This window comes from Oncorhynchus clarkii, chromosome 13 (assembly GCF_045791955.1).
Source record: "Oncorhynchus clarkii lewisi isolate Uvic-CL-2024 chromosome 13, UVic_Ocla_1.0, whole genome shotgun sequence".
Lineage (NCBI taxonomy): Eukaryota > Metazoa > Chordata > Actinopteri > Salmoniformes > Salmonidae > Oncorhynchus > Oncorhynchus clarkii.
In genome coordinates, this window is record NC_092159.1 from 14,222,186 (window position 1) to 14,249,432 (window position 27,247).

Genomic DNA, 27,247 nt, shown 5'->3' on the forward strand with positions numbered 1-27,247 from the left:
GTGTGACGCAATTTGGTGGTAGGGAGGGGACCCAAGCAACAGCAGTGGTAGGAAAGAGGAGGAAGCAGGGATGGTAGAGTCACACCTCTGAAGGTAAAACAGTTATATTATTTCATACCTTTCAATACACCTTTAAATCAAGCTGATGTTTTTATAGTAGGCCTCTTAAATGTCCCTTTTGTCATCCGCATAGCTTGGTTGATGACGCAGCCTTTCGGTAGGCTGAGAACCGCACTCTTTTGTTCAAGCTTCGTTCGGAATGGCCGCTGTTTTGAGAATGTTTTATTTTTTCCTCATTTCACTACGAGAGCGAGAAAAGGGCGCTGCGAAAATGCTTGACGCGAAAACGGTCTTGAATGACCAAGTGTCAATCTGTAAACTAACGATTTGAACATAATAGTTGTTATTATTTAGGTGTCAGTACAGTTGAAGAAGGTAGCTACAGGATTGAGCAGCGGGATAGTGGGGTTGCGTGCTTGCTTATTTCCCCGTGATAGGCTCGCGATTGTCGGGATGGTGTTCCAAGTCTGACAGCTGCTTTTGGTGGGGCCTACGGGAACCGCGCAGTCAGAACGCTCGGGTATGTGAGCTTGGAGGTTAACGTTAGCAATTAATTTTTATAAATAAGAAGGCCATCTAGCTACTGAGACTGATATTTGTTTCCTCTACCAGAATTGTACCTAGATATGACGTTGTCCAAGTTGTTTGCTCTACGATTTGACTGAATGGTTGCAAAAAATGTTTGCCAGCCTCACTTAGCTTCTGAAGTTAGCTTGATGTGTTGACGTTTCGTTTTTTGATTTCATGACGAGTTGAAATGATTTAGCTAGCTTGCTTACAGATTTTGTTAACACGACAAGGGTGACACTAAATTAAGAATGGCTAGCTATTTGCGGCTACTTTTCCCAAACAATCAATAGCTAACTAGCTAGTTTATGTCAGCCAGTTCGTAGGCTGGCTAACTAAGTAACTTAACGTTAGTATGTGGCTCTGACAAGAACAGCAGGACCACCCCATCGTTTGCTGCTGTATCATACACACACAGGTTGGCTTGCGTCTCGTTTTTACGCATATCAATCGTGATCTTGGACGTAACTTGACTTCCACGAACTGTGGCACCGGTTTTATCGATAATCTCTCTTTCCACGGATTTGTCATTGGCACGGTTACATCCTGCTTGTGCTGTGGGCTGGTTATGTAGCTAGTAGCTGCCTGCCACCTCACCAGTGCATCTCTTGCCATCACTGTCAAATGTAGACACACGTTACAGGAGCTGCGTAGTATTAGGCCTATTGGTTGTAATCATCTTTGATAGTCAGTCAGTGAGAGAGTTGTTAAGCCTGCCTAGTTAGCTAAATGCTTTGTAAAATGAAAAAAGATATGCAAGGGAAAGAGAGCAGACATAAACTCTGTCTGTCATTCATTCATTCAGGAGTGGACATGGGGAGATTGGGGGTTAAGGACTTTGGAACAATCAATCACAAATCTGGCAACTAAATGTATTTGCACAATTGTAGTGATTGTATCATATCATGTGTTATTCCAACTTTATTCCAGTGATGATGATATATGCGTATACTTATGCAATACTCAAAGGGAGAGGACAGAGAAGAAGAAAATTGGCCAGTCTTGAGCAAACATGACGCAACAACATGGGAAGACTTGGCAGGATTGGTAGTAGTGACTGCTTGCTTTGCCCAAGATGTCCACCAACTGGCTATAGGCTACATTATACAAGTAGAGGCTTAACAATTGGCACGTGAATTGAGGAAAGCTACAGTGATGATGGTGGATCATCATCATAATAATCAGAAGAAAATGGTGTCCAGCCTTCTCATTTTATGTATATCATGTATTGCACTGCCTGTCATTCATCCCAAACTTGGTTCCTCTCCTTTTGGTTCCTCTCCATGGAGTGGAATCTGGAATGATACATTTAGTCAGTCAGTGATGAAAAATAACTGGAAAGTTGCTGCGCTCCGTGACCCTTGACCTTATGTGCTTTTTCTACAGCATGACTTCGCCCACAAGTAATTTTTCTGGAATTGGGGGGGAGAGAGTGTGCTCCTTCGGTTCGGTCACCTGCATATTATTAAACTAGCTCATGTTTGTTTCAAACCTTTGGGTACATTTTATGATTTTGAAGAGGAATTTAAAGAATAAACAAACACTGACATCACACCCACTGCTTGTTTAGGTGAGGGCCAGTAGGTTAGTTCTCTGCTTGCCGTTGCCATGTTTATTGTTGGGATTTTGACACTTGATGCACCCCAGACTATGCCTGGTCACCAATCCACATCTCTCCGGCCAAACGCCACGCCCATTAAAATGTATTCTCCACAATGAGTCTGAATTTGATCTCCTCCCAGAGGACTTCTCGAATGCGAACACGTTCAAACCGTTTTGGTTGGCTCCAGTAACTGAAGGGTGTGGCCAGAGCCTGAACACGTGGGTAAAGCGGTGTTTCAGAAATGGTCATTGCTTTTGATACTCTGATTGGTTAGAGACAATCCAATCGCAGATGACTTGTTTTGTGTAACGGCCCTCACTTTAACGTCAGCAGAAAGGACTTCTACGATGGCAGTCTGACTGAATGATAGTTAGAGCAGCAAAATGAAATTCAGAATGAGTCGCCAGGCAACCCCAGACCCCACTGCCGTGTTGCATAGTTGCCTTTATCTAAGACATGATTGATGTGATAGCCTACTTACCCTATTTGAGGGTTTCCACAAGTTACCAATGCCACAAAGTCAAAATTGGCTATATCGTAAAAATACTCTACATGAAAACAAAAATGTGCTTTTTGGTCTTAAGTTTAGCAGTGACTTTGTGGCACGGGGTTTATGACTTTGTGGCAAGTAATGACGACCCTATTTGAGGGACCCAAAAGAAAATACAAAGAATCTGCCTGCTTTGATGCAACCAACTATTATTTTATACAGTCATGTGTTTTGATATTCAATGTCCATCACCTTTCTCTTAGTTCATTAGAATCTGGGTTGAGTCAGAGGTCATTCGGGGATTGCTGCTTTGCTCTAGGCCTAGTTCACAGTATACAGTCTCATTGTTATTTATGTATTTTTAATATTCATCATCTATTTTCTCTCTATTAGTAGCCTAATATAGAGTTCACAGTTATCCTAAGTCAGTGAAGTCCGTGCTGCTAGATACTTCTCTGTTGAGTGAACATAACTGTTACTGAGAAGAGCAGCACAAAATGTACCTACAGAGCAATATTAAAGACCCTGTGTAGTCAACATTCAGTTTTTGTATAATATTGTACAACAGCTGATGAAACTAACACTGTAAAAGTGTGAACACATTTGATCATTGTTATTTCCTGATAGATGCTAGTAGAAAATACAATCTACACAGGACCTTCTAATCACTTGGTTTTGCATGGGTGGAGTTTCAGCTTGCCTGATGACATCACTAGGGGAAAATGAATTAATAGATGAATAACAAAGAGTTACAAACCTCTGCCAATAACAGCAAGTTTCCAGTTTTCCCCACTCAGACCACTCTGACAGTCCTAGCAAAATAATTTAGTTTTTTTTGCTAATAAAGCAATATTTGTTATTTTTGACCATTTTTAATTGTGAGCTATTACAGAATTTATTTGATATAAAAACAGCAGAAATTGGGCCTTTAAGCTTATCTCTTTGTCATTAATGGGATCAACAGGACCCCTTTCTACCCCTATAGGTTTTATGAGTCTTATGCTTTGAAGACCGCTTCCTCCCAAAGATTAGACACACACAAACACCTACTCTCAGCAGCAGTGCTAACCTTTCCCTTAGCTCTGATCTGTTGCCAAGCCTGCTCTTTTTCTACACTACACACACGCATACCTAGAGCATAACAGACGACTTTATTAGGCTTCATACTGTAGCCTATTACTACATACAAATTATGCTATTACTGTACTACAGGCTGTGAGATGGAACCACAGAACTAGAATGAGGGTTAGAGGTTCCAAACCTTTCCTAGATAATCTATTTCTATGGACAGAACAAAGACAGAAACCAAGAGCCTTTGGTTTTATATAAATCATTTTGATGTTGAAGCTCTTGACAGTTGTTGTCAATTTGTCTTTTATGACCTTTAGGTTAAGTCAGGCCAACCTACTTACCAGGTTTTCTCAACATCACTTGTAGCTATTGTAGTACATTCATTGGCTTACAATGTCATCTCACTTAACCTGTTGAAGTTGCCTATGGCCTAGCTTATTCACTAATAGAGCTGGGAATTGCCAGAGACCTCGCAATACAATATTATCACGATACTTATGCGCCGATACAATATGAATTGTGATTCTATGTATTTTGATTAGAGCTGTCCCCAGGAAGAAGAGAAAAATTCTATATTGGTCAACCGAGTCGTCTGTTCTTTTGACCAATTATTTGGTTGACATTTTATAATGTGTATTTTTCCATTATATAGACACAATCCTATGTGCTTTAATCAAATCAGATATGCACTGAGCTTGTCTGATGCTTTAAGCAAACTGTTCAATTAAATAATTAAGACACAAATGACTAGAGGGAGGACGATCGCAATCCTCCCTGCTGCAGCGACCATCACAGAACACCAACAGTGTTTAACGCGCTGTCCGTGTTGCTGAAGCTGCAACAGTCATTTCTGACTGAAAAGTCGTTGCTGAAATCCTTAATTTGTTTAGGAAAAACATTCCCTCAATCCTTGCTGCCTTCATGTATTGCATGCGTGTCACCAATAGGGCCTGGCCTATAGCATATCATAATCACATCAATAATTGCTTATAACAAACTCCGAACACTAACACGTCACAGCAAAATGAGGGAATGTTTACTGGTTGCTCAGTAGGTAAAGGGGAAGTCAGGTGTGTGGAATGAGTGACTAGTTATGGAAAATACTGGAGATCAAGAAAAATAAAGTAAGGAGCAAGCAGTATGTGCATATTATGTGTGCCAAACAGGAGCTGTTAAGATTACAATAAACATTTTCGGACTGTTTGGAACAATGTAAACAACACTAAATTATAAGCATACCAGAGTTTGTTGTAACGTTCGTGAATTAAATTTCCGTAATGGAATGGTTTATTTGTTGTTTACGCTAATTATTCAAGACTCACTATATTTTATTTTAAAACTAAAATGGTTGATTGCATTTCAAATCATGAATGACTTGTATGCTGTGTGATATCATGAAGGAATTCATGATTTATTGATGCAGTACTGTAGCCTATTGAAATATAGGCCTAAGTAAGTTATGGTATTAAGAGTAAACAGGAGGTGCTCTTAGCCCTACAGCTCTTAGGCTGACAGCCTGGGGTGGCAGGTAGCCTAGTGGTTAGAGCTTTAGGCCATTAACTGAAAGGTTGCAAGATCGAATCCCTGAGCTGACAACCTAAAAATCTGTTCTGCCCCTGAACAAGGCAGTTAACCCACTGTTCCTAGGCCGTCATTGTAAATAATAATTTGTTCTTAACTGACTTGCCTAGTTAAATAGATGTTACAAAAAAACAACATATGGCAAATAGAAATCAACTGGATGGTGTTCAGAGATAGATGGGAGGGGTTGAGTGGAGCTGAAGGATGGGACTAAAGACAAACAAAACTAATGTAAAATATAATGTGTCTGTAAAATGTATATAGTATGTATAAGCTGGAAGTAGAAGCCTAAGTGGTGGTGGTCATTAGTTTAATCCAATTATGGGAGGGGTGATAGGGTTGAAGGAAAATATCCCATATTTATTTACATATACATACCATACCAGTCAAGTTTGGACACGCCTACTCATTCAAGGGTTTTAAAAAATATATATATATATATATATACTATTTTCTAAATTGTAGAAAAATAATTGAAGACAAACTATGAAATAACACACATGGAATCATGTAGTAACCAAAAAAGTGTTGAACAAATCAACATGTATTTTATATTTGAGATTCTGCAAAGTAGCCACCCTTTTCCTTGATGACAGCTTTGCACATTTGGCATTCTCTCAACCAGCTTCACATGGAATGCTTTTCCAACAGTCTTGAAGGAGTTCCCACATATGCTGAGCACATGTTGGCTGCTTTTCCTTCACTCTGCGGTCCAACTCATCCCAAACCATGTCAATTGGGTTGAGGTCGGGTGATTGTGGATGACAGGTCATCTGACGCAGCACTGTCCTTCTTGGTCAAATAGCCCTTACACAGCCTGGAGGTGTATTTTGGGTCATTGTCCTGTTGAAAAACAAATGATAGTCCCACTAAACGCAAACCAGATGGGATGGCGTATCGCTGCAGAATGCTGTGGTAGCCATGCTGGTTAAGTGTGCCTTGCATTCTAAATTAATCACTGACGGTGTCACCAGCAAAGCACCACCACACTACCTCCTCCATGCTTCACGGTGGGAACCACACATGCAGAAATCATCCGTTCACTAACTCTGCGTCTCACAAAGACATGGCGGTTGGAACCAAAAATCTCAAATTTGGACTCATTAGACCAAAGGACAGATTTCCACCGGTCTAATGTCCATTGCTCGTGTTTCTTGGCCCAAGCAAGTCTCCTCTTCTTATTTGTGTCCTTTAGTAGTGGTTTCTTTGCAGCAATTCGACCACGAAGGCCTGATTCACTCGGTCTCATCTGAACAGTTGATGTTATGTGCCTGTTACTTGAACTCTGAAGCATTTATTTGGGCTGCAATTTCTGAGGCTGGTAACTGTAATGAACTTATCCTCTGCATCAAAGGTAACTCTGGGTCTTCCTTGCCTGTGGTGGTCCTCATGAGAGCCAGTTTCATAGCTCTTGATGGTTTTTGTGACTGCATTTGAAGAAACTGTCAAAGTTCTTTAAATGTTCCATATTGACTGACCTTCATGTCTTAAAGTAATAATGGACTGTCATTTCTCTTTGTTTATTTGAGCTGTTCTTGCCATATTATGGACTTGAGCCCTATTTGGTAAAATATATATTCTGTATACCCCCTACCTTGTCACAACACAACTGATTGGCTCAAACACATTAAGGAAGGAAATTCCACAAATTAACTTTTAACAAGGCACACCTGTTAATTGAAATGCATTCCATGTGACTACCTCATGAAGCTGGTTGAGAGTGTGCAAAGCTGTCAAGTGTGTTGAGTGTGCAAAGCTGTCAAGGCAAAGGGTGGCTATTTTAAAGAATCTCAAATATATTTTGATTTGTTTAACACCTTTGGCTACTACATATGTTATTTCAGAGTGTTGATGTCTTCACTATTCTACAATGTAGAAAATATTAAAAATAAAGAACACCTATTAATTCAAGGGTTTAAAACTTTTGACTGGTAGTGTGTATATATGGATGATTTATAAAGCCAGGCACATTTAACAGGTAGGTTATTGATTATAGATCTATTTTAAGTTGGTTTTGATCAGTCATGGAAATAAGTGCTGAAAACATTGTCTCCCTATTTAAAAAGATGTAGACACATTATTGCATTGGCTCTATGCACACTCACTGGACTCTACCCACACAGTGACTACGCTCCAACACATACACAGCATTATGACACCACACACTCAGTCGCACATAGACACACTTTCACACTCTCCACATACGCTGCTGCCTAGTCACTTTTACCTCTACCTTCATGTACATATTACCTCTACTCCTTTTATATAGCCTCGCTATTGTTATTTTATTGTCAGTATTTCATTTTTTTCTTATTTGCATTTTTTTTAAATGTAATTATTATTTTTTTGTTGTTGAAAGGACTCGTAAGTAAGCATTTCACAGTAAAGTCTACACCTGTTGTCTTCAGGGCATGTGACAAATATAATTCGATTTGAACAAGCTGTGATGGAAAAATACTGTAGTTTTGGTACAGCCAGCTAGCTCAAATAACATTGCAATGTTGTCAAATTATAGGATTTAGAGAACGACCGATAATCTTCCAAGCTGACGTATTAGGACAATATTGGCCTTTTCTATTCTATCGGCCCCTATCTATTCGGTTTAGCTGATAGTCCTTCTACATAGCAAAGCTGCTGCTATGCCAGCCTGAGCCACGAGCATTGCACATAGGGCTGGGCAGTATACCGTATTTTACTATATACCGGTATTGATCCATGGACTGTTTAGTGTTTTTTATTATTTTTGTTTACCTTCTATAACAGTATTTGTATGTTTGGTTTGTAAATGTGATATGGCGTGTGTAATGAAAATATTTATAGTTACCTCTACTTGAGTCATCCCCCTCCGCTCTCGCATTCCATGCCACTTCCCATATTGACTTAGCCCCGCCCCCTTTCATTCAAGGAGCGCATTTGTTGTTGCTTCACCATGAGACTCTTGCGTTCAGTCTGCATGGTCAATGCAGTTGTCATCAACATTGTTGCATGTACGATGCTGTTTCATTTGATGACGATACATTGTGCTTAATGTAAATCCTCAAGCGTTCTATAATTACACTATGTGTTTGTCTTTTCTTAGCAAGTTTTAGCCGCTAATCGCTAGTTAGCTCGCTAGCTAGCTAATAAATGTACTGAGGCAAAGCTAGCTAATACAGCTTGATAACAGTGATGGTGTAGGCCTAAATCACCATGTTGTTTGCGCAACAGTATCTTCTAAATCAAAGAGGAATAGGCTAAGCATGACTGTTGGCTACATGAAGGAACATTTTAATGTAAGCAAAGATTATAGGGTCCCCTAGGAAATGCTGACTAACACTTTGGTACCTACCCTGTCACAATAACTCCTCCCTGGCATTTTCATTTCTTGTCATGTCAAATAACACTGTATTCTACTTCCATGATTCCAACAGTTCACCCAAGTGTTTTTGATCTAAATCACAATTGAAACATTTGGTTAAAAATAAGGCTTAGATTTGTTGCCTGTATTGTGCAGTCCTATGTGGCAGTGTGGAAATTCTCAAATAAGTGCAGGAAATGCAGAAAAAATGTACTGTAAAAAATACCATGATATGATAGCCCTAGCTCTAATTGCACAATGCTGAGGAATGTCTAGCTGGGAAAATCAACCACTGCAGCAAGCTGGCTCATTCTCCAACAGGAAGGTGCAGTATTGAGAAATGGATGAATTGACACTATGACCAAAATAAAATATTTTAGTTAATTCACTAATAATAAGGCTTGTGTCGACGTGCCCGGACATGCATGCAGTAAGCAAGCATCGAATAACCCCCACGATTTCAGGGAAGTTAGGAACCAATATACACAGGCAGTTAGGAAAGCAAAGGATAGCTTTTTCAAACAGAAATGTGCATCCTCCACCACAAATGCCAAAAAGTCCATGGACAATAAGAGCACCTAGGAAACACTGTCACCACTGATAAATCCATGATAATTGAGAATTTCATTAAGCATTTTTCTATGGCTGGCCATGCTTTCCACCTTTCCACCCCTACCCTGGTCAACAGCACTGCACCCCCCACAACAACTTGCCCAAGCCTCCCCCATTTCTCCTTCACCCAAATCCAGATGGCTGATGTTCTGAAAGAGCTGCAAAATCTGGACCCCTACAAATCTGCTGGGCTAGACAATCTGGACCCTCTCTTTCTAAAATTATCAGCCAAAAGTGTTGCAACCCCTATTACTAGCCTGTTCAACCTCCTCCTTCGTATCGTCTGAGATCCCCATAAATTGGAAAGCTGCCGCGGTCATCCCCCCCTTCAAAGGGGGAGACACTCCAGACCCAAACTGCTACAGACACATCTATCCTACCCTGCCTTTCTAAGGTCTTCGAAAGCCAAGTTAACAAACAGATCACCGACCATTTCGAATCCCACCGTACCTTCTCCGCTATGCAATCTTTTTTCCAAGCTGGTCTGGGTGCACCTCAGCCACGCTCAAGGTCCTAAACGATATCATAATCTCCACCGATTTGACAATACTGTGCAGCTGTATTCATAGACCTGGCCAAGGCTTTCAACTCTGTCAATCACCACATTCTCATCGGCAGACTCAACATCCTTGGTTTCTCAAATGACAGCCTCGCCTAGTTCACCAACTACTTCTCAGAGTTCAGTGTGTCAAATCGGAGGGCCTGTTGTCCGGAACTCTGGCAGTCTATGGGGGTGCCACAGGGTTCAATTCTCGGGCTGAATCTTTTCTCTGTATACATCAATGATGTCGCTCTTGCTGCTGGAGATTCTCTGATCCACCTCTACGCAGACAATACCATTCTGTATACTTCTGGCCCTTCTTTGGACACTGTATTAACAAACCTCCAAACAAGCTTCAATGCCATACAACACTCCTTCCATGGCCTCCAACTGCTCTTAAATGCAAGTAAAACTAAATGCATGCTCTTCAACCAATCGCCACCAGCCCATCCAGCATCACTACTCTGGACGGTTCTGTCTTAGAATATGTGGACATCTACAAATACCTAGGTGTCTGGTTAGACTGTAAACACTCCTTCCAGACTCACATTAAGCATCTCTAATCCAAAATTAAATCTAGAATCGGCTTCCTATTTCCCAACAAAGCATCATTCACTCGTGTTGCCAAACACCCTCGTAAAACTGACTATCCTACCGATCCTTGACTTCGGGTGATGTCATTTACAAAATATCCTCCAACACTACTCAGCAAATTGGATGCAGTCTATCACAGTGCCATCCGTTTTGTCACCATATACTACCCACCACTGTGACCTATATAATCTCATTGGCTGGCCCTCACTTTGGCTGGCTGCCAAACCCACTGGCTCCAGGTCATCTATATGTCTTTGCTAGGTAAAGCCCTGCCTCATCTCAGCTCACTGGTCACAATGGCAGCACCCACCCGTAGCATGTGCTTCAGCAGGTATATTTCACTGGTCACCCCCAAAGCCAATTCCTTTTGTGGCCGCCTTTCCTTCCAGTTCTCTGATGCCAATTACTGGAACAAATTGCAAAAATCATAGCGCCCTCACTAAGCACCAGCTGTCAGAGCAGCTCACAGATCACTGCACCTGTACATAGCCCATCTCTAAATAGCCCATCCAACTACCTCATCCCCATACTGTTATTATTCATTTGTTTTGCTCCTTTGCACCCCAGTATCTCTACTTGCACATTCATCTTCTGCACATCTATCACTCCAGTGTTTAATTGCTCAATTGTAATTATTTTGCCACTTTGGTCTATTTATTGCCTTACCTCCCTTACCTCATTTGCACATGCTGTATATAGACTTTTTTCCTATTGCGTTTATTGACTGTATGCTTGTTTATTCCATGTGTAACTCTGCTGTTTGTGTCGCACTGCTTTGCTTTATCTTGGCCAGGTTGCAGCTGTAAATGAGAACTTGTTTTCAACTAGCCTACCTGGTTAAATAAAGGTGGAAAAAAATAAGATTACGATTATTAGCCATGTCATCTGTGGTGTTAGCTAGCTAGCTATATTAGCTACTCTAGCTAGCTATATTAGCTACTCTAGCTAGCTATATTAGCTACTCTAGCTAGCTATATTAGCTACTCTAGCTAGCTATATTAGCTACTCTAGCTAGCTATATTAGCTACTCTAGCTAGCTATATTAGCTACTCTAGCTAGCTATATTAGCTACTCTAGCTAGCTATATTAGCTACTCTAGCTGGCTATATTAGCTACTCTAGCTGGCTAGATAAGCATGGTCCTAAGATATCAAATAGCTAGCTACGTTGGCTATTAGCTCCTAACATTAGCTGGTTTTTACACATGCACCATTTTCGGCAATGAGACATTTCCCCCTTCCCTTGTCCTTGTTAGATATTATGTACATTTATGGCTTGGTAGCAAATGCCATTGAGCTAGTTGTCATAGTAGCAGTACACAGCACCAAATGATATGAGCGATGGAGAGAGATGTGAAAGTAAACAGAGTTACAGCCTCACGCTATCCAATCGTAGCAGTAGGATACAAGTTAGAACCCGCCCATTTCTTGACAGATGGCCGAACTAGCCAATTGAGTTGTTTTGAATTTTGTCCTGGTAGGTGAGTTGTTTACAGTTCTGTCCTGACTGCAGAGAAAAAAAATGTTTAACTGAAAATGACAAAAATACTAGTTTCATAAGCATCCGTGATCACAAATCATGAAGTTACGTTGAACCCATTTACATTGATTAGATGTTATTTCATATCCTCAAACTAACAGCAGTGCCTACATGCCGGAGTGATGCTTCTATGCAAATGTTGTTAATCAGTAGGCTAATATATTGTGTATTTGGACCCCTTCACTTTTTCCACATGCAGCCTTATTCTAAAATTGATTAAATCGTTTTTTCCCCCTCAATCTACACACAATACCCCATAATGACAAAGCAACAAAAAAACGGTATTTAGAATTTTTTGCTAATTTATAAAATAAATCAAATCCTCCCATTCTTCCCTGCAGATCCTCTCAAGCTCTGTCAAGTTGGATGGAGATTTGCACAACTTTTTCCTGGCTTCTATAGAGTTGTTCGATCGGGTTCAAGTCCGGGCTCTGGCTGGGCCACTCAAGGACTTTCAGAGATCTGTCCCGAAGCCACTCCTATGTTGTTTTGGCTGAGTGCTTAGGGTCGTTTTCCTTTTGGAAGGTGAACCTTCACCCCAGTCTGAGGCCCTGAGCACTCTGGAGCAGGTTTTCATCACGGATCTTTTGGTACTTTGCTCCGTTCATCTTTCCCTCAATCCTGACTAGTCTCCCAGTCCCTGCTGCTGAAAAACATCCCCACAGCATGGCAGCACCATGCTTCACCGTAGGGATGGTGCCAGGTTTCTTCCAGATGTGACGCTTGGCATTCAAGCCAAAGAGCTCAATCTTGGTTCAGACCAGAGAATCTTGTTTGTCATGGTCTGAGAGTCTTTAGGTGCCTTTTGGCAAACTCCCAAGCGGGCTGTCATGTGCCTTTTTACTGAGGAGGGGCTTCTGTCTTGCCACTCTACCATAAAAGTTTGATGGGTGTAGTGCTGCAGAGATGGTTGTCCTTCTGGAATGTTCTCATCTCCACAAAGGAACTCTGGAGCTCTGTCAGAGTGTGGGTTCTTGGTCACCTCCCTGACCAAGGCCCTTCTCTGAGGCCACTGTGTTCTTGGGGACCTTCAATGCTGCAAAAATGTTTTGGTACCCCTCCCCAGATCTGTGCCTCGACACAATCCTGTCTCTGAGCTCTTCGGACAATTCCTTCAACCTCATGGCTTGGTTTTTGCTCTGACATGCACTGTCAACTGCGTGGCCTTATATGTGCCTTTCCAAATCCTGTCCAATCAATTGAATTGACCACAGGTGGACTCCAATCAAGTTGTAGAAACATTTCAAGGTTGATCAATGTGAACAGGATGCACCTGAGCAAAGGGTCTGAATACTTATGTAAATAAGGTATGACTCCACTGATCAGCCAAAACTAGATCAATAACTCGATGCATGCACACGCCCCTATTGAATATGCATTTACCTGTATTGTGAGTAGGCGTATGCCATCTTCATTTACAAGAGATTTACCATTCAAATCAAATTATTACCATTATGTTTTTTAGTTAGATTGGTAAAAACAAAGTAAAATGTATTGTTTGATTTTTAAAATTGATACATTAATGCGTACATGGCTCTCTGGGGAAATTCTGTTATCAAAATGTTCACATTTTCAAGCGGCAATCAGTAGTAGAAACAATAGTAATGCGTACTCCCCACCCCTGGTTAGGTACAAAGCTGAGGCATGGGGCTGGAGACATTGACTCACTCTCAAATTCATAGACACAACTTTGGATGCAAGGATTAGTCATCCATGATATCAACATTAGCTTTAACCATGTTTTGAGGCTATATAGTGTTTGTTTACATTTTACTTTGTTTTAACATTGGAGTGAAACAAGCTTATGTTTCGGGTTCTGTTGGGGTGTGACAGTTGAATTAAGCTCATGAGGCATTTTTAAGTGTATATTCATCAAGAATCAATGGGTACATATCATTAGTCCAAAAATGAATGTAGCAACTGCTGATTGCCCCTTTAATGATATTGAATATCGCCTCGTTTTTTAAATTGTTATTTTTTTACGGCTATTCACTAAGATATCAAATGTGATTTTGACTCGTCATTTCAAATATGATCACGTTGAACAGCCTTTTGACTCATTGTCTATGTTTTATTCAACAGCATTCAAAAAGCCCAAAGGATGAGAACCTCTGACCTTTCTAGTCTGAACTGGCTTCAAACCGAACTGGGGGGAATCGTCTGCAGTTCAAACAACTAGGTGGCCCACGGCTGCCATCACCACTCCTGTCAAGTCACAGCTTCAAAGGATTTACTCCCCAATGGCGTTCTGAGAAACGAAACCGCTTGGATCACAGGGATTGATTTGTGAAGCAAATGTATAGGCCCACACAGGTATGTATCAGCTGGTGTGTTTATAAAGGTCGTCTCCTACTCTCATCCCTCTCCACGCCTACTTGTCGGTTGACTGCTTTTTTGAGGGAAAACTCCAAACAAACCAAGGAGAGTGACAGTTGGGGAGTTGCGGTCCCATGAGAGACTCCGCAGGGGGACCGACAATCACGTCGACGCCATGAGTAGTACTTTAGGTAACAAAGACAAAGACTGGAAAGAGAAGGACCTGAAAGGAGGTCCGACAGGAGGGAAAGAAAGGGAAAAAGAGGCCAAGGCTCTGGCTGGTTTAGGCGGCAAAGATTGCGGCAAGGATCCCAAGGCCAAAGGGAAAGACGCCAAAGAAGGAAAGAAGGATGCAGGTTCCGCGTCGCCTGCCGTCGCCTTCTCCGTGGACAACACGATAAAGAGGCCCAACCCGGCGCCGGGGACACGCAAGAAGTCCAGCAACGCCGAGGTAAGATGAGATGAAGACACTTTATCACAAAACACACAGCCTAATGTATCATAACGTACACATTATTTGTGGCTGAAAATATTTTTTTTATCGAAACGCATATTAATTAGACACATTATTTGTGTTCCTATGTGGTAGTTGGTAGAGCATAGCGCTTGCTACGCTATGGTCAAGGGGTTTGTTTCCTGCAGGGGCAACTCAGAAGAAAATGAATGTACGATACAATATACTTTAGTGTCCATTTACATGGAAATTAATTTTGTGAATTTACAGAGAGAGATATACATACATACATACATACATACATACATACATACATGCATAACTGTTCAAAAGTTTGGGGTTACTTAGAAATGTCCTTGTTTTTTTTAAAGAAAAGCACAAAAACATTGTCCATTTTTAAAATAACATCAAATTGATTAGAAATACAGTGTAGACATTGTTAATGAACGTAAGACTATTATAGGCCGGAAACAGCAGATTTTTTTAATGGAATATCTACGTAGGCCCATTATCAGCAACCATCACTCCTGTGTTCCAATGGCATGTTGTTAGCTAATCCAAGTTTATTAATTCATAAGGCTAAATTTATAAGGCTAAAAAAAAACCTTTGTAATTGTGTTAGCACAGCTGAAAACTGTTGTGCTGATTTTAAAGAAGCAATTAAATTGGCCTTTAGACTAGTTGAGTATCTGGAGCATCAGCATTTGTGGGTTCAATTACAGGCTCAAAATGGCCAGAAACAAAGAACTTTCTTATGAAACTCGTCAGTCTATTCTTGTTCTGAGAAATGAAGGCTATTCCATGTGAGAAATTGCCAAGACACTGAAGATCTCATACAACGCTGTGTACTACTCCCTTCACAGAACAGCGCAAACTGACTCTAACCAGAATAGAAAGAGGAGTGGGAGGCCCCAGTGCACAACTGAGCAAGAGGACAAATACATTAGTGTCTAGTTTGAGAAACAGACGCCTCACAAGTCCTCAAATGGAAGCTTCATTAAATAGTACCCGCAAAACACCAGTCCCAACGTCAACAGTGAAGAGGCGACTCCGGGATGCTGGCCAAGGTAGAGTTGCAAAGAAAAAGCCATATCTCAATATCTCAGACTGGCCGGTAAAAGATTAAGATGGGCAAAAGAACAGACACTTGACATAGGAACTCTGCCTAGGAGGCCAGCATCCCGGAGTCACCTCTTCCTTGTTGATGTTGAGACTGGTATTTTCTGGATTTGGAGTCACACTCAAAATTAAAGTGGAAAACCACACTACAGGCTGATCCAACTTTGATGTAATGTCCTTAAAACAAGTCCAAATTAGGCTCAGTAGTGTGTGTGTGGCCTCCACGTGCCTGTATGACCTCCCTACAACGTCTGGGCATGCTCCTGATGAGGTGGCGGATGGTCTCCTGAGGGATCTCCCAGACCTGGACTAAAGCATCCGCCAACTCCTGGACAGTCTGGTGGAGCGAGACATGATGTCCCAGATGTGCTCAATTGGATTCAGGTCTGGGGAACGGGCGGGCCAGTCCATAGCATCAATGCCTTCCTCTTGCAGGAACTGCTGACACACTCCAGCCACATGAGGTCTAGCATTGTCTTGCATTAGGAGGAACCCAGGGCCAACCGCACCAGCATATGGTCTCACAAGGGGTCTGGGGATCTCATCTCGGTACCTAATGGCAGTCAGGCTACCTCTGGCGAGCACATGGAGGCCCCCCAAAGAAATGCCACCCCACACCATGACTGACCCACCGCCAAACCGGTCATGCTGTTGCAGGCAGCAGAACGTTCTCCACGGCGTCTCCAGACTCTGTCACGTCTGTCACATGTGCTCAGTGTGAACCTGCTTTCATCTGTGAAGAGCACAGGGCGCCAGTGGTGAATTTGCCAATCTTGGTGTTCTCTGGCAAATGCCAAACATCCTGCACGGTGTTGGGCTGTAAGCACAACCCCCACCTGTGGACGTCGGGCCCTCATACCACCCTAATGGAGTCTGTTTCTGACTGTTTGAGCAGACACATGCACATTTGTGGCCTGCTGGAGGTCATTTTGCAGGGCTCTGGCAGTGCTCCTCCTAGCACAAAGGCGGAGGTAGCGGTCCTGCTGCTGGGTTGTTGCCCTCCTACGGCCTCCTCCACGTCTCCTGATGTACTGGCCTGTCTCCTGGTAGCGCCTCCATGCTCTGGACACTACGCTGACAGACACAGCAAACCTTCTTGCCACATCTTGCATTGATGTGCCATCCTGGATGAGCTGCACTACCTGAGCCACTTGTGTGGGTTATAGACTCCCGTCTCATGCTACCACTAGAGTGAAAGCACCGCCAGCATTCAAAAGTGACCAAAACATCAGCCAGGAAGCATAGGAACTGAGAAGTGGTCTGTGGTCCCCACCTGCAGAATCACTCCTTTATTGGGGGTGTCTTGCTAATTACCTATAATTTCCACCTGTTGTCTATTCCATTTGCACAACAGCATGTGAAATTTATTGTCAATCAGTGTTGCTTCCTAAGTGAACAGTTTGATTTCACAGAAGTGTGATTGACTTGGAGTTACATTGTGTTGTTTTAGTGTTCCCTTTATTTTTTTGAGCAGTGTGTGATGTTTTTATATATATATATATATATTTAAAAAAAACATTTTAAATAAAAATCTGGCAGCTTCATTAAATAGTTCCTGCAAAAGACCAGTCTCTCTATATATTTATATTCAATATATATATATATTTTTTAAATGTAATTGTTTTTTTTGGGAGGGGGCGTACTGTTTGGACATGGGTAGCCCGAAAAAAGCCACTTAGGCGGCCCGTCCAGGACTTTTATTTGCAGAAACAAACCTGTAATATGCCATTTAGAAGACACTTTAACCCAAAGTGACTTATAGCAGTGCATGCCATCCGACTGCTGAACAATCTGTCTTATATATTCAAAAAATAAAAATATATATTTTATATATATAATGCAACATGTAGTGTTGGTCCCATGTTTCATCAGCTGAAAAAAAAAATAAGATCCCAGAAATGTTCCACAGCACCAAAGATTATTTCTCTCAAATTTTGTGCACACATTTGTTTACATCCCTGTTAGTAAACATTTCTCCTTTATCAAGATAATCCATCCACCTGACAAGTGTGGCATATCAATAAGCCGACTCAACAGCATGATCATTACACAGATGCACCTTGTGCTGGGTACAATAAAAGGCCACTAAAATGTGCAGTTTTGTCACTCAATGCCATGGTTGTCTCAAGTTGAGGGGGCTTGCAGTTGGCATGCTGACTGCAGGAATGTTCACCAGAGCTGTTGCCAGAGAATTTTAATGTTAATCTCTCTAACATAAGCCACATCCAATGTGATTTTAGAGAATTTGGCAGTACGTCCAACAGGCCTCTCAACCGCAGACCACATGTATGGAGTTGTGTAACTTTTGGATACAGATGTAAAGTATGTATAAAAGATAATGGACCAATATTATTTTCAATAAGATCATCTTTGAGAACAAATATCTATAGATATTATTACAAATGTCTAAAATTTATGTTTGAGTCACTCCGATAGCATAAGCCATGGCAAAATTTGTAGTATTCCAGGAAATTAGATTTAAAATTACACATTTGTCTCCGCTACATGGCAAATTGTGTAGAAATGTAAAAAAGAAATGGGTTGGCGTCCACACCCCTGCCACACCCACCACCTAAGCCCAATTTTGATCCAGAAAAAACTGTTGTTATTATTATTATTCTACATCACACAACACAGCGTTTCTCAAACTCAGTCCTGGGGACCCCAAGGGGGGCACATCTTTTTTTATTCTAGCACTGCACCATTCATTCAAATAATCAAAGCTTGTCGATGAGTTGATTTATTTAAATCCGCTGTGTAGTGCTAAGGCAAACTAACCGTGGGTCCTCAAGACTGAGTTTTGGAAACGCATAACATGTCTTCAATAACATGGACACAACTTTCCCATTCACAGGTGATCAAAGAGCTCAACAAGTGCCGTGAGGAGAACTCCATGCGTCTGGACCTGTCCAAGCGTTCCATCCACATGTTACCCACCTCCATCAAGGAACTCACCCAGCTGGCAGAGCTCTACCTGTACAGCAACAAGCTCCAGAGCCTCCCCTCAGAAGTGGGCTGCCTGTCTGGCCTAGTCACCTTAGCCCTGAGTGAGAACTCTCTAACCAGCCTCCCAGAGTCCTTGGACTCCCTGAAGAAGTTGAGGATGCTGGACCTGAGGCATAACAAACTGAGGGAGATACCGGCGGTGGTTTACCGGGTGACGTCGCTGACCACACTGTACCTGAGGTTCAACCGGATCACGGCGGTAGAGAGGGACATCCGGAACCTGGCGAAGTTGACCATGCTCAGCATCCGTGAGAACAAGATCAAACAGCTGCCTGCCGAGATAGGTGAATGAGGGAGGAGGAGGGAGGGAGATGGGGTGAGGGGGGAATTGGAAGAGAGCGGTGAGTGGAGGGAGGGATATGGGTGAGTAGGGGGAGGGACGATGCATCGTCATTTTTGCCTAACATAAGCCGGGGGCGTGCACACACTTTTGGCCATGATTTTAGCTGTCCCAGACAAGTTTTTGAGATCGCAGACAAAATCTTTTGAGAACAGTGTTCAGCAATAGCCAATGAGAGCTCGCCAGAGAGATGATGATGTTGCATCACATCACCCAGAATGTGTGGACTCCAGCAGGAGTGATGACGACTACTACTAGTATGCGTTTGTACTTGCCTTTAACCAAAGCCAAAGTATCAAATCGTTACAGCTCTGAAGTTCACTACCAGTGTTATTCAATTCCAAATGTATTGGCTAGATATTTCAACTCCGTATGGCAAGCGTGAATGTCTGACTGAAAACGTTTGAGGCTTGTCTGAGCCACATGGTTTAGTGTGCGCACCACTACGTTAGCCAGACAAAAAACTACTACAGGAAAGACGTTGGTTAAATGTGAGCAGCTCAGCGACGTTAGGATTTTGAAAGTCGTCTTGTGTAAACCCGGCATTACAGAAGACATTGCTGCAGTGTTGTCAATAAGCTAAAGCCATCAGCTAAACCAGTTTTTTAATAACTCTGATTGCGCTTCTTGTCCAGATTAGTCACGTTTGTGTGTTGACTGTTGTATTGGCCCTGCCTCTCTGCAGGGGAGCTCTGTAACCTCATCACCCTGGACGTAGCCCATAACCAGCTGGAACATCTACCCAAGGAGATCGGCAACTGCACCCAGATCACCAACCTGGACCTACAGCACAACGAGCTACTGGACCTACCAGAAACTATAGGTGAGACTGACCGGGACCTCAGCAGTCAGAAATGTTCTCTCCTCAATGCAATCATCTGCCTATACTCTGCCTACAGGATACCAATACTGACACAGCTGCACAGTGCACATTCTTAACTGTACATTGTGACGATAAAACATTTGAGAATTGTCATTAATTGTATAATCTACAGTTTTAGGAACTGCAAGTGCTGGTATTTAAGATAAGATGGTACTTTATTGATCTCCCAGAGGGGGAATTTGATTGCACCAGACAGACAATACATACTTACATTTCATACATTTGAAATGCTTAACATGATATCTAATATCTGACTTTGTTGATTGTCATTTTCGTATTTAACTGTCTCGTTGCAGGTAACTTGGCAAGCATAAACCGCTTGGGTCTGCGGTACAACCGGTTGTCAGCCATCCCCAGATCGCTAGCCAAGTGCAGAGAACTGGAAGAGCTCAACCTAGAAAACAACAACATCTCCGTGTTACCAGAAGTGAGTGGTGCTTTTATTGATTGCTGCATTTAATGGTATTGTTAGGGATATAGCATATATATCTACCTCCTTCTCTCTATCCCAGGGTCTCCTGTCTAGTCTGGTGAATCTGACCAGTCTAACCCTGGCGAGGAACTGTTTCCAGTCCTACCCGGTGGGAGGACCCTCCCAGTTCTCCACCATCTACTCTCTCAACATGGAGCACAACCGCATCAACAAGATCCCCTTTGGAATCTTCTCCAGGGCCAAAGTCCTCAGCAAACTCAACATGAAGGTAAGGATGCTGTCCATTGTTACGTGTTGTTATCCCCTTCCCTCTGTTTTGATGACTTCTAGTAAAGTGGACCAAGACGATAGTCCCAGACATTATGTAGGCAGGACAACATCTTTCTTCTGACGTTAACAGTAGATAAAGGGCCTCATTGCCAAAATCCCGAACTATCCCTTTAAGCTTGACAATGGTTAATGATGGTGGCTCAGGTAAAGAGGTGACATTGTTCAATAAGGTGTTGCTCATCATGTCGTCTTTCTGTTCTGGTTCTGGAATTGTTGTCAATGTCATCGTTTTTTTTTCAGGACAACCAGTTGACGTCTCTGCCTCTAGACTTTGGCACGTGGACCAGTATGGTGGAGCTCAACCTGGCCACCAATCAGTTGACAAAGATCCCTGAGGACATCTGCGGTCTCGTTTCGCTTGAGGTGAGGCCTAGATAGAATTCCCAGATGGGATCTTTCCTGAGAAATGTGGACTTACTACTTTTCTGATGCCGTCATCAATTCATACATTATTCTGAAGCTAAGCAGGGTTGGTCCTGGTCAGTTCCTGGATGGGAGACCAGATGCTGCTGGAAGTGGTGTTGGAGGGCCAGTAGGAGGCACTCTTTCCTTTGGTCGAAAATAATATCCCAATGCCCCAGGGCAGTGATTGGGGACACTGCCCTGTGTAGGGTGCCGTCTTTCGGATGGGACGTTAAATGGGTGTCCTGACTCTCTGAGGTCATTAAAGATCCCATGGCACTTATCGTAAGAGTCAAACCGTCAAACCATCACGGTCACCTAATAATCCCCAGTTTACAATTGGCTCATTCACCCCCCTCCTCTCCCCTGTAACTATTCCCCAGGTCGTTGCTGCAAATGAGAACTTGTTCTCAGTCAATTTACCTGGTAAAATAATGGAAAAATAAAAAATAAAATTCAAACTGACCAGAAAATCTAAATGATAATCACTCTCCCATTTCAGCATACAGTATTAGGTTTGTAACACAAGCTACAGGTTGTGACAGTTCGCTTCAGTGTTCTGAAACATCTTGTTTTGTTCACAGGTCTTGATATTGTCCAACAATCTTCTCAAGAAGTTGCCACATGGTATTGGCAACCTGAGGAAACTACGGGAGCTCGACTTGGAGGAGAACAAGCTGGAATCGCTCCCGAATGAAATCGCTTACCTGAAAGATTTACAGGTTTGATACTATTACGTTATTTCCCTACACTGTCACGTAAGCATTTAGGCCTATCTTTAACTAAAATGTGTTGAGTTATAAACGATTCAAAGACCACTAACAGATGTAGTGATACCGTAGTGCTGTGATGAGTCATTTCATTGACACAAGTAATCTTTCTTCTACTTTTAAAGGCCCAATGCATTAAAAAAATAGATTTATATATACACTTTATAGTGCCTTCGGAAAGTTCAGACCCCTTGACTTTTTCCACATTTTGTTACTTTACAGCCTTATTCTGAAATTGATGAAATTGTTTTTTCCCCTCATCAATCTAGACACAATACCCCACAATGACAGTTTTTTTTACGGAAGTATTCAGACCCTTTGCTATGAGACTCGAAATTGAGCTCATGTGCATCCTGTTCCAATTGATCGTCCTTGATATTACTACTCCCGAGTGTTGCAGTGGTCTAAGGCACTGCATCTCAGTGCTACAGGTGTCACTACAGACCCTGGTTCGATTCCAGGCTGTATCACAACCGGCCGTGATTGGGAGTCCCATAGGGCGGCGCACAATTGGCCCAGCGTTGTTAGGGTGTGGCCGTGGTAAGCCGTTATTGTAAACAAGAATTTGTTCTTAACTGACTTGCCTAGTTAAATAAAGGTAAAATTTAAAATAAACTACAACTTGATTGTTCACCTGTGATAAATTCAATTGATTGGACATGATTGGGAAAGGCGTATATAAGCCCCCACAGTTGACAGTGCATGTCAGAGCGAAAACCAAGCCATGTAGTTGAAGGAATTGTCCGAAGAGCTCAGAGACAGGATTGTGTCGAGGCACAGATCTGGGGAAACCTGGCACCATCCCTATGGTGAAGCATGGTGGTGGCAGCATCCTGCTGTGGGGATGTTTTTCAGCTGCAGGGGCTGGGAGACTGGTTGGGATCGAGGCAAAGACGAGCAGAGAGATCCTTAATGAAAACCTGGTCCAGAGCGCTCAGGACCTCCAACTGGGGCGATGGTTCACCCTCTAACAAGACAACGACCCTAAGCACACAGCCAAGATGACACAGGAGTGGCATCGGGACAAGTCTCTTGAATGTTCTTGAGTAGCCCAGCCAGAGCCCGGACTTGAACCCGATCGAACATCTGGAAAGACCTGAAAACAGCTGTGCAGCAACACTCCCCATCCAACCTGACAGTGATTGAGAGGATCTACAGAGAAGAATGAGAAACTCCCAAGCTTGTAGCGTCATACCCAAGAAGACTCAAAGCTGTAATTACTGCCAAAGGTGCTTCAACAAAGTACTGAGTAAAGGGTCTGAATACTTATGTAAATGTGTTATTTTCTAAAAACCTGTTTTTGCTTTGTCATTATGGGATATCATGTGTAGATTGAGGGGGGGGGGACAATTGAATCTAACAATGTGAAAAGTCCAGGTCTGAATACTTTCCGAAGGCACTGTATATACAGAAATACATGGACCCCTTCAAATTAGTGGATTTGGCTATTTCAGCCACACCTGTTGATGACTGGTGTATAAAATTGAGCACACAGCCATGCAATCTCCATAGCACAACATTGGCAGTAGAATGGCCTTAGTGTAGAGCTCTGACTTTCAACGTGGCACCGTTATAGGATGCCGCCTTTCCAACAAGTCATTTCGTAAAATTTCTGTCCTTCTAGAGCTTCTACGGTCAACTATAAGTGCTGTTATTGTGAAGCGGAAATGTCTAGGAGCAACAGCGGCTCAGTCGTGAAGTGGTAGATCACACACGCTCACAGAATGGGACCGCCGAGTACTGAAGCGTGTAGAGCGTAAAAATCATCTGTCCTCGGTTGCAACACTCACTACTGAGTTCCAAACTGCCTCTGGAAGCAGCGTCAGCACAAGAACTGTCGGTCAGGAGTTTCATGAAATGGCTTTCCATGGCATCTGGAGTGGTGTGAGTGGTGTAAAGCTCGCCGCCATTGGACTCTGGAGCAGTGGAAACGCATTCTCTGGAGCGATGAATCATGCTTCACCATCTGGTAGTCCCCATCGAACACCTTTGGGATGAATTGGGAAGCCTACTGTGAGCCAGGCTTAATCGGCCAACATCAGTGCCTGACCTCACTAATGCTCTTGTGGCTGAATGGAAGCCAGTCCCAACATCTAGTGGAAAGCCTTTCCAGAAGAGTGGAGGCTGTTCTAGCAGCAACGGGGAGACCAACTCCATATTAAGGCCCATGATTTTGGAATGAGATGTTTGACGCGCAGGTGTCCACATACTTTTGTATTTCCACACTAAGGTTGGCATAATGCTGTGAAATTGTAAAAAATGATGATAATGCTCTTAGTGTAAGAGCTGTTTGAAAAGACCGTCTCTAAAATGTAAGCCTGTTTTGGTGGATTGGAGTTTGGGCCTGACATCCCCAAGTGGTAAATGAGTTAATAGACCAATAAGAAGGAGTCCCAGAACAATAAGAGCAATCTTTCACTTGTCCCCTCCCCACTCAGACCACTCTGACACTCCTAGCACCATTTTTGCTGGAGAAATTGCTCTTGGATAATAATCTATTTTTATTTTTTATTTATTGAAAACAATTTGATATGCTGCATTGGACCTTTTTAAATAAACCATTTTATATCTCCAGGGTTTGAACGATGGAGCTCAGAATCATTTATTCACCAACGTTTCGACAGCTAAGCTGTTTTCATCATGTGATATTGACATTCCATTTTTGCTTGTATCCTATCAGAAACTAGTGTTGACCAATAATCAGCTGACCACGTTGCCCCGTGGGATCGGTCACCTCACCAACCTGACCCACCTGGGTCTGGGAGAGAACCTGCTGCAGCACCTGCCAGAGGAGATCGGTAAGTACATTTTACCTCATACCACTGGGTACTGGTCTGTTTCTGCTGAGACCACTCGTTGTACTCTGTCATTTGCCAAATATACAGAAAGACTGGTACCCAGGCTACAAACAACTCGGACTAGGAGTGAATCTCAAAAGTACTTCCTTGATTCCTTCCATCCTCACCTGAACTCCAAATGTCATCGAGAAACAAGGAGCTTATTGGAGGAGGTCACAAGCTTTCATTTGGATACAGAATAGAGAGAGAACTACATGTGGTCCTTTGTAGGTCAGTTGGTAGACCATGGTGCTTGTAACGCCAGGGTGGTGGTTAGATTCTCGGGACCACCCATACTTAAAATGTATGCACGCATTTATTTCACCAGGTAGGTGAAACCATTATTTAACCAGGTAGGCAAGTTGAGTACAAGTTCTCATTTACAATTGTGACCTGGCCAAGATAAAGCAAAGTAGTTTGACACGAACAACAACACAGAGTTACACATGGAGTAAAACAAACATACAGTCAATAATACAGTAGAAAAATAAGTCTATACGACTGACTAAGTCGCTTTGGATAAAAGCGTCTGCTAGATGGCATATATTACATATAAAACGTAACTTCAGCTAAACAGTTTAATTAGCATATTTTAGCCCCAGCAATAATTACTGTATGTACCTGATGTCTGTGCCTCCAGGTAGAATATAACACTCCTGTATCCTCCACCCCTCCTCTCCCTCCATCCCTCTCTCTATCCTTTCCTCCCTCCTTTCTTTCCATCCTAGGTACACTGGAGAACTTGGAGGAGCTGTACCTCAATGACAACCCCAACCTGCACAGCCTCCCGTTTGAGCTGGCCCTGTGCAGCAAGCTGTCCATCATGAGCATCGAGAACTGTCCTCTCAGCCATCTGCCCCCGCAGATCGTCGCCGGGGGCCCCTCCTTCATTATCCAGTTCCTCAAGATGCAGGGGCCCTACCGGGCCATGGTCTGATAGGGCCCGGAGGCCAAGATTGTGGTCTGAGGGCCCAGAAGGAGGCCATGGTCTGAGAGCTGATTTGATGGCAGATATACCAGGCCCACGCAAGGCCCATGATCTGACAACGGACCACGCCCATAATTGGATAGACCACGCCCATATTCTGAAGGCCGACGCCCACCCAATCACTTACCTATCCAACTACGTGTGTCATACACTGTAAAAAAAAAAAATTAAAAATACATCATAACAAAAGCAAACTAAATGTACAAAAAGAGGAAAACATTTTCGGTTCATACATTATCTATCTATATGCGGAAAAAAACTAAACAAGTACATTTATATTGAGACTGTGCTCCAGCGTTTCTGTTGAGGAATCATAGCCATTTAGAAGGCCAACTTCTCCAATATTTTATTCCCGAATCATGTAAGACAAAACTTAAAGGGTCATTACACAACTTTTATTTTTTTACATTATATTCATTAATTCCAGCACCATATGATACATAAACTGTTTTCATACATATGAAGACACTGGTATAGTGCTGGAGGTAATGAATAGGAGATGGAAAAAGTGGTGGAATTGCCCTTTAATATCTCTACCACCTTTTGCCAAATCGGATCATGTATATTGAGTAACAGTGAGCTAAAGTGGCTATGATTCTTTTAACATAGAAACCAGATTCCCAATGCCAACATATTTACAGTAATTAGGTATGTATATTAGGAGAGCTTAGGATACAACTATTGTATGCAAAAATATTTGAAACTTTAATTTTTACTGCTGCTGCCATTATCAATGTTCATTTTGTCATGTCTTTTTCTTTTTGATATGTATATATTTTTTTTACCACTCGACTAAAGATTTGTTATCGTGAGGTTTGAGGTTAAAGAACAAAGGTCTAATGTTGTTTTTAATTTCACATTAATACGTAAAAAAAACAGTGCCTATATGCCCGGGAAGTCCACTGGTTTTTCTGACGCTCTAAACACAATTGTCCATTATACAAAGGTATCATTTAGTTAAACAAATTGTCTTTCTAGAATTATGGTGTGTTTAAAAAAAGACTTTTTACATTTGTTTTATATTAGTTCTGTCATAGTTGGATGACAATGATTCTATATATTAAAGCGGTAAAGTATACATTTGAATCAATGGCGTTCGGAGGTTTTAAATGTAAAAAATAAGCAGTCATCTTTAAACCGTAAGCTAGTAATATATAAAATACATGCGAAATCTTTAATGCTTTAAAAAATGGACTTAACAAGTTTGACTCAAACCTTTCCAAAATAGGCAGTAATGTTGCCCTCATGTTTTAAGATATAAGATTTTGTTTTTGCTTTGAGAAAAAAAAAAAAAAAGTTAAACTGTAAAAAGACAGGTGATTAGATAAGTGATCTGTAGTGATTTTTATATATTCTATAAATACTGATTGTTGCC

General features: G+C 42.1%; 1 protein-coding gene across 1 annotated transcript; it reads left to right on the forward strand.

The window, feature by feature from the left end:
• On the forward strand, window positions 1-26,046 carry LOC139424445 (SHOC2 leucine rich repeat scaffold protein). The gene is made up of 10 exons (XM_071176266.1): window positions 1-93; window positions 14,077-14,761; window positions 18,738-19,173; window positions 19,915-20,052; window positions 20,409-20,539; window positions 20,625-20,813; window positions 21,116-21,238; window positions 21,862-21,999; window positions 24,728-24,845; window positions 25,613-26,046. The coding sequence occupies exons 2-10, from the start codon at window positions 14,486-14,488 to the stop codon at window positions 25,819-25,821; spliced, it is 1,758 nt and encodes a 585-aa protein (XP_071032367.1). The 5' UTR covers window positions 1-93; window positions 14,077-14,485; the 3' UTR covers window positions 25,822-26,046.
• Window positions 26,047-27,247: the final 1,201 nt, after the last annotated feature.

Excerpts from the sequence above, each read along its gene's own strand:
- LOC139424445 (XM_071176266.1), top strand. The coding sequence starts at position 14,486 with ATGAGTAGTACTTTAGGTAACAAAGACAAAGACTGGAAAGAGAAGGAC. Across the intron at positions 19,174-19,914 it reads ACAGCTGCCTGCCGAGATAG|GGGAGCTCTGTAACCTCATC; the intron begins GTGAATGAGGGA and ends GCCTCTCTGCAG. Across the intron at positions 20,814-21,115 it reads TCAGCAAACTCAACATGAAG|GACAACCAGTTGACGTCTCT; the intron begins GTAAGGATGCTG and ends TTTTTTTTTCAG.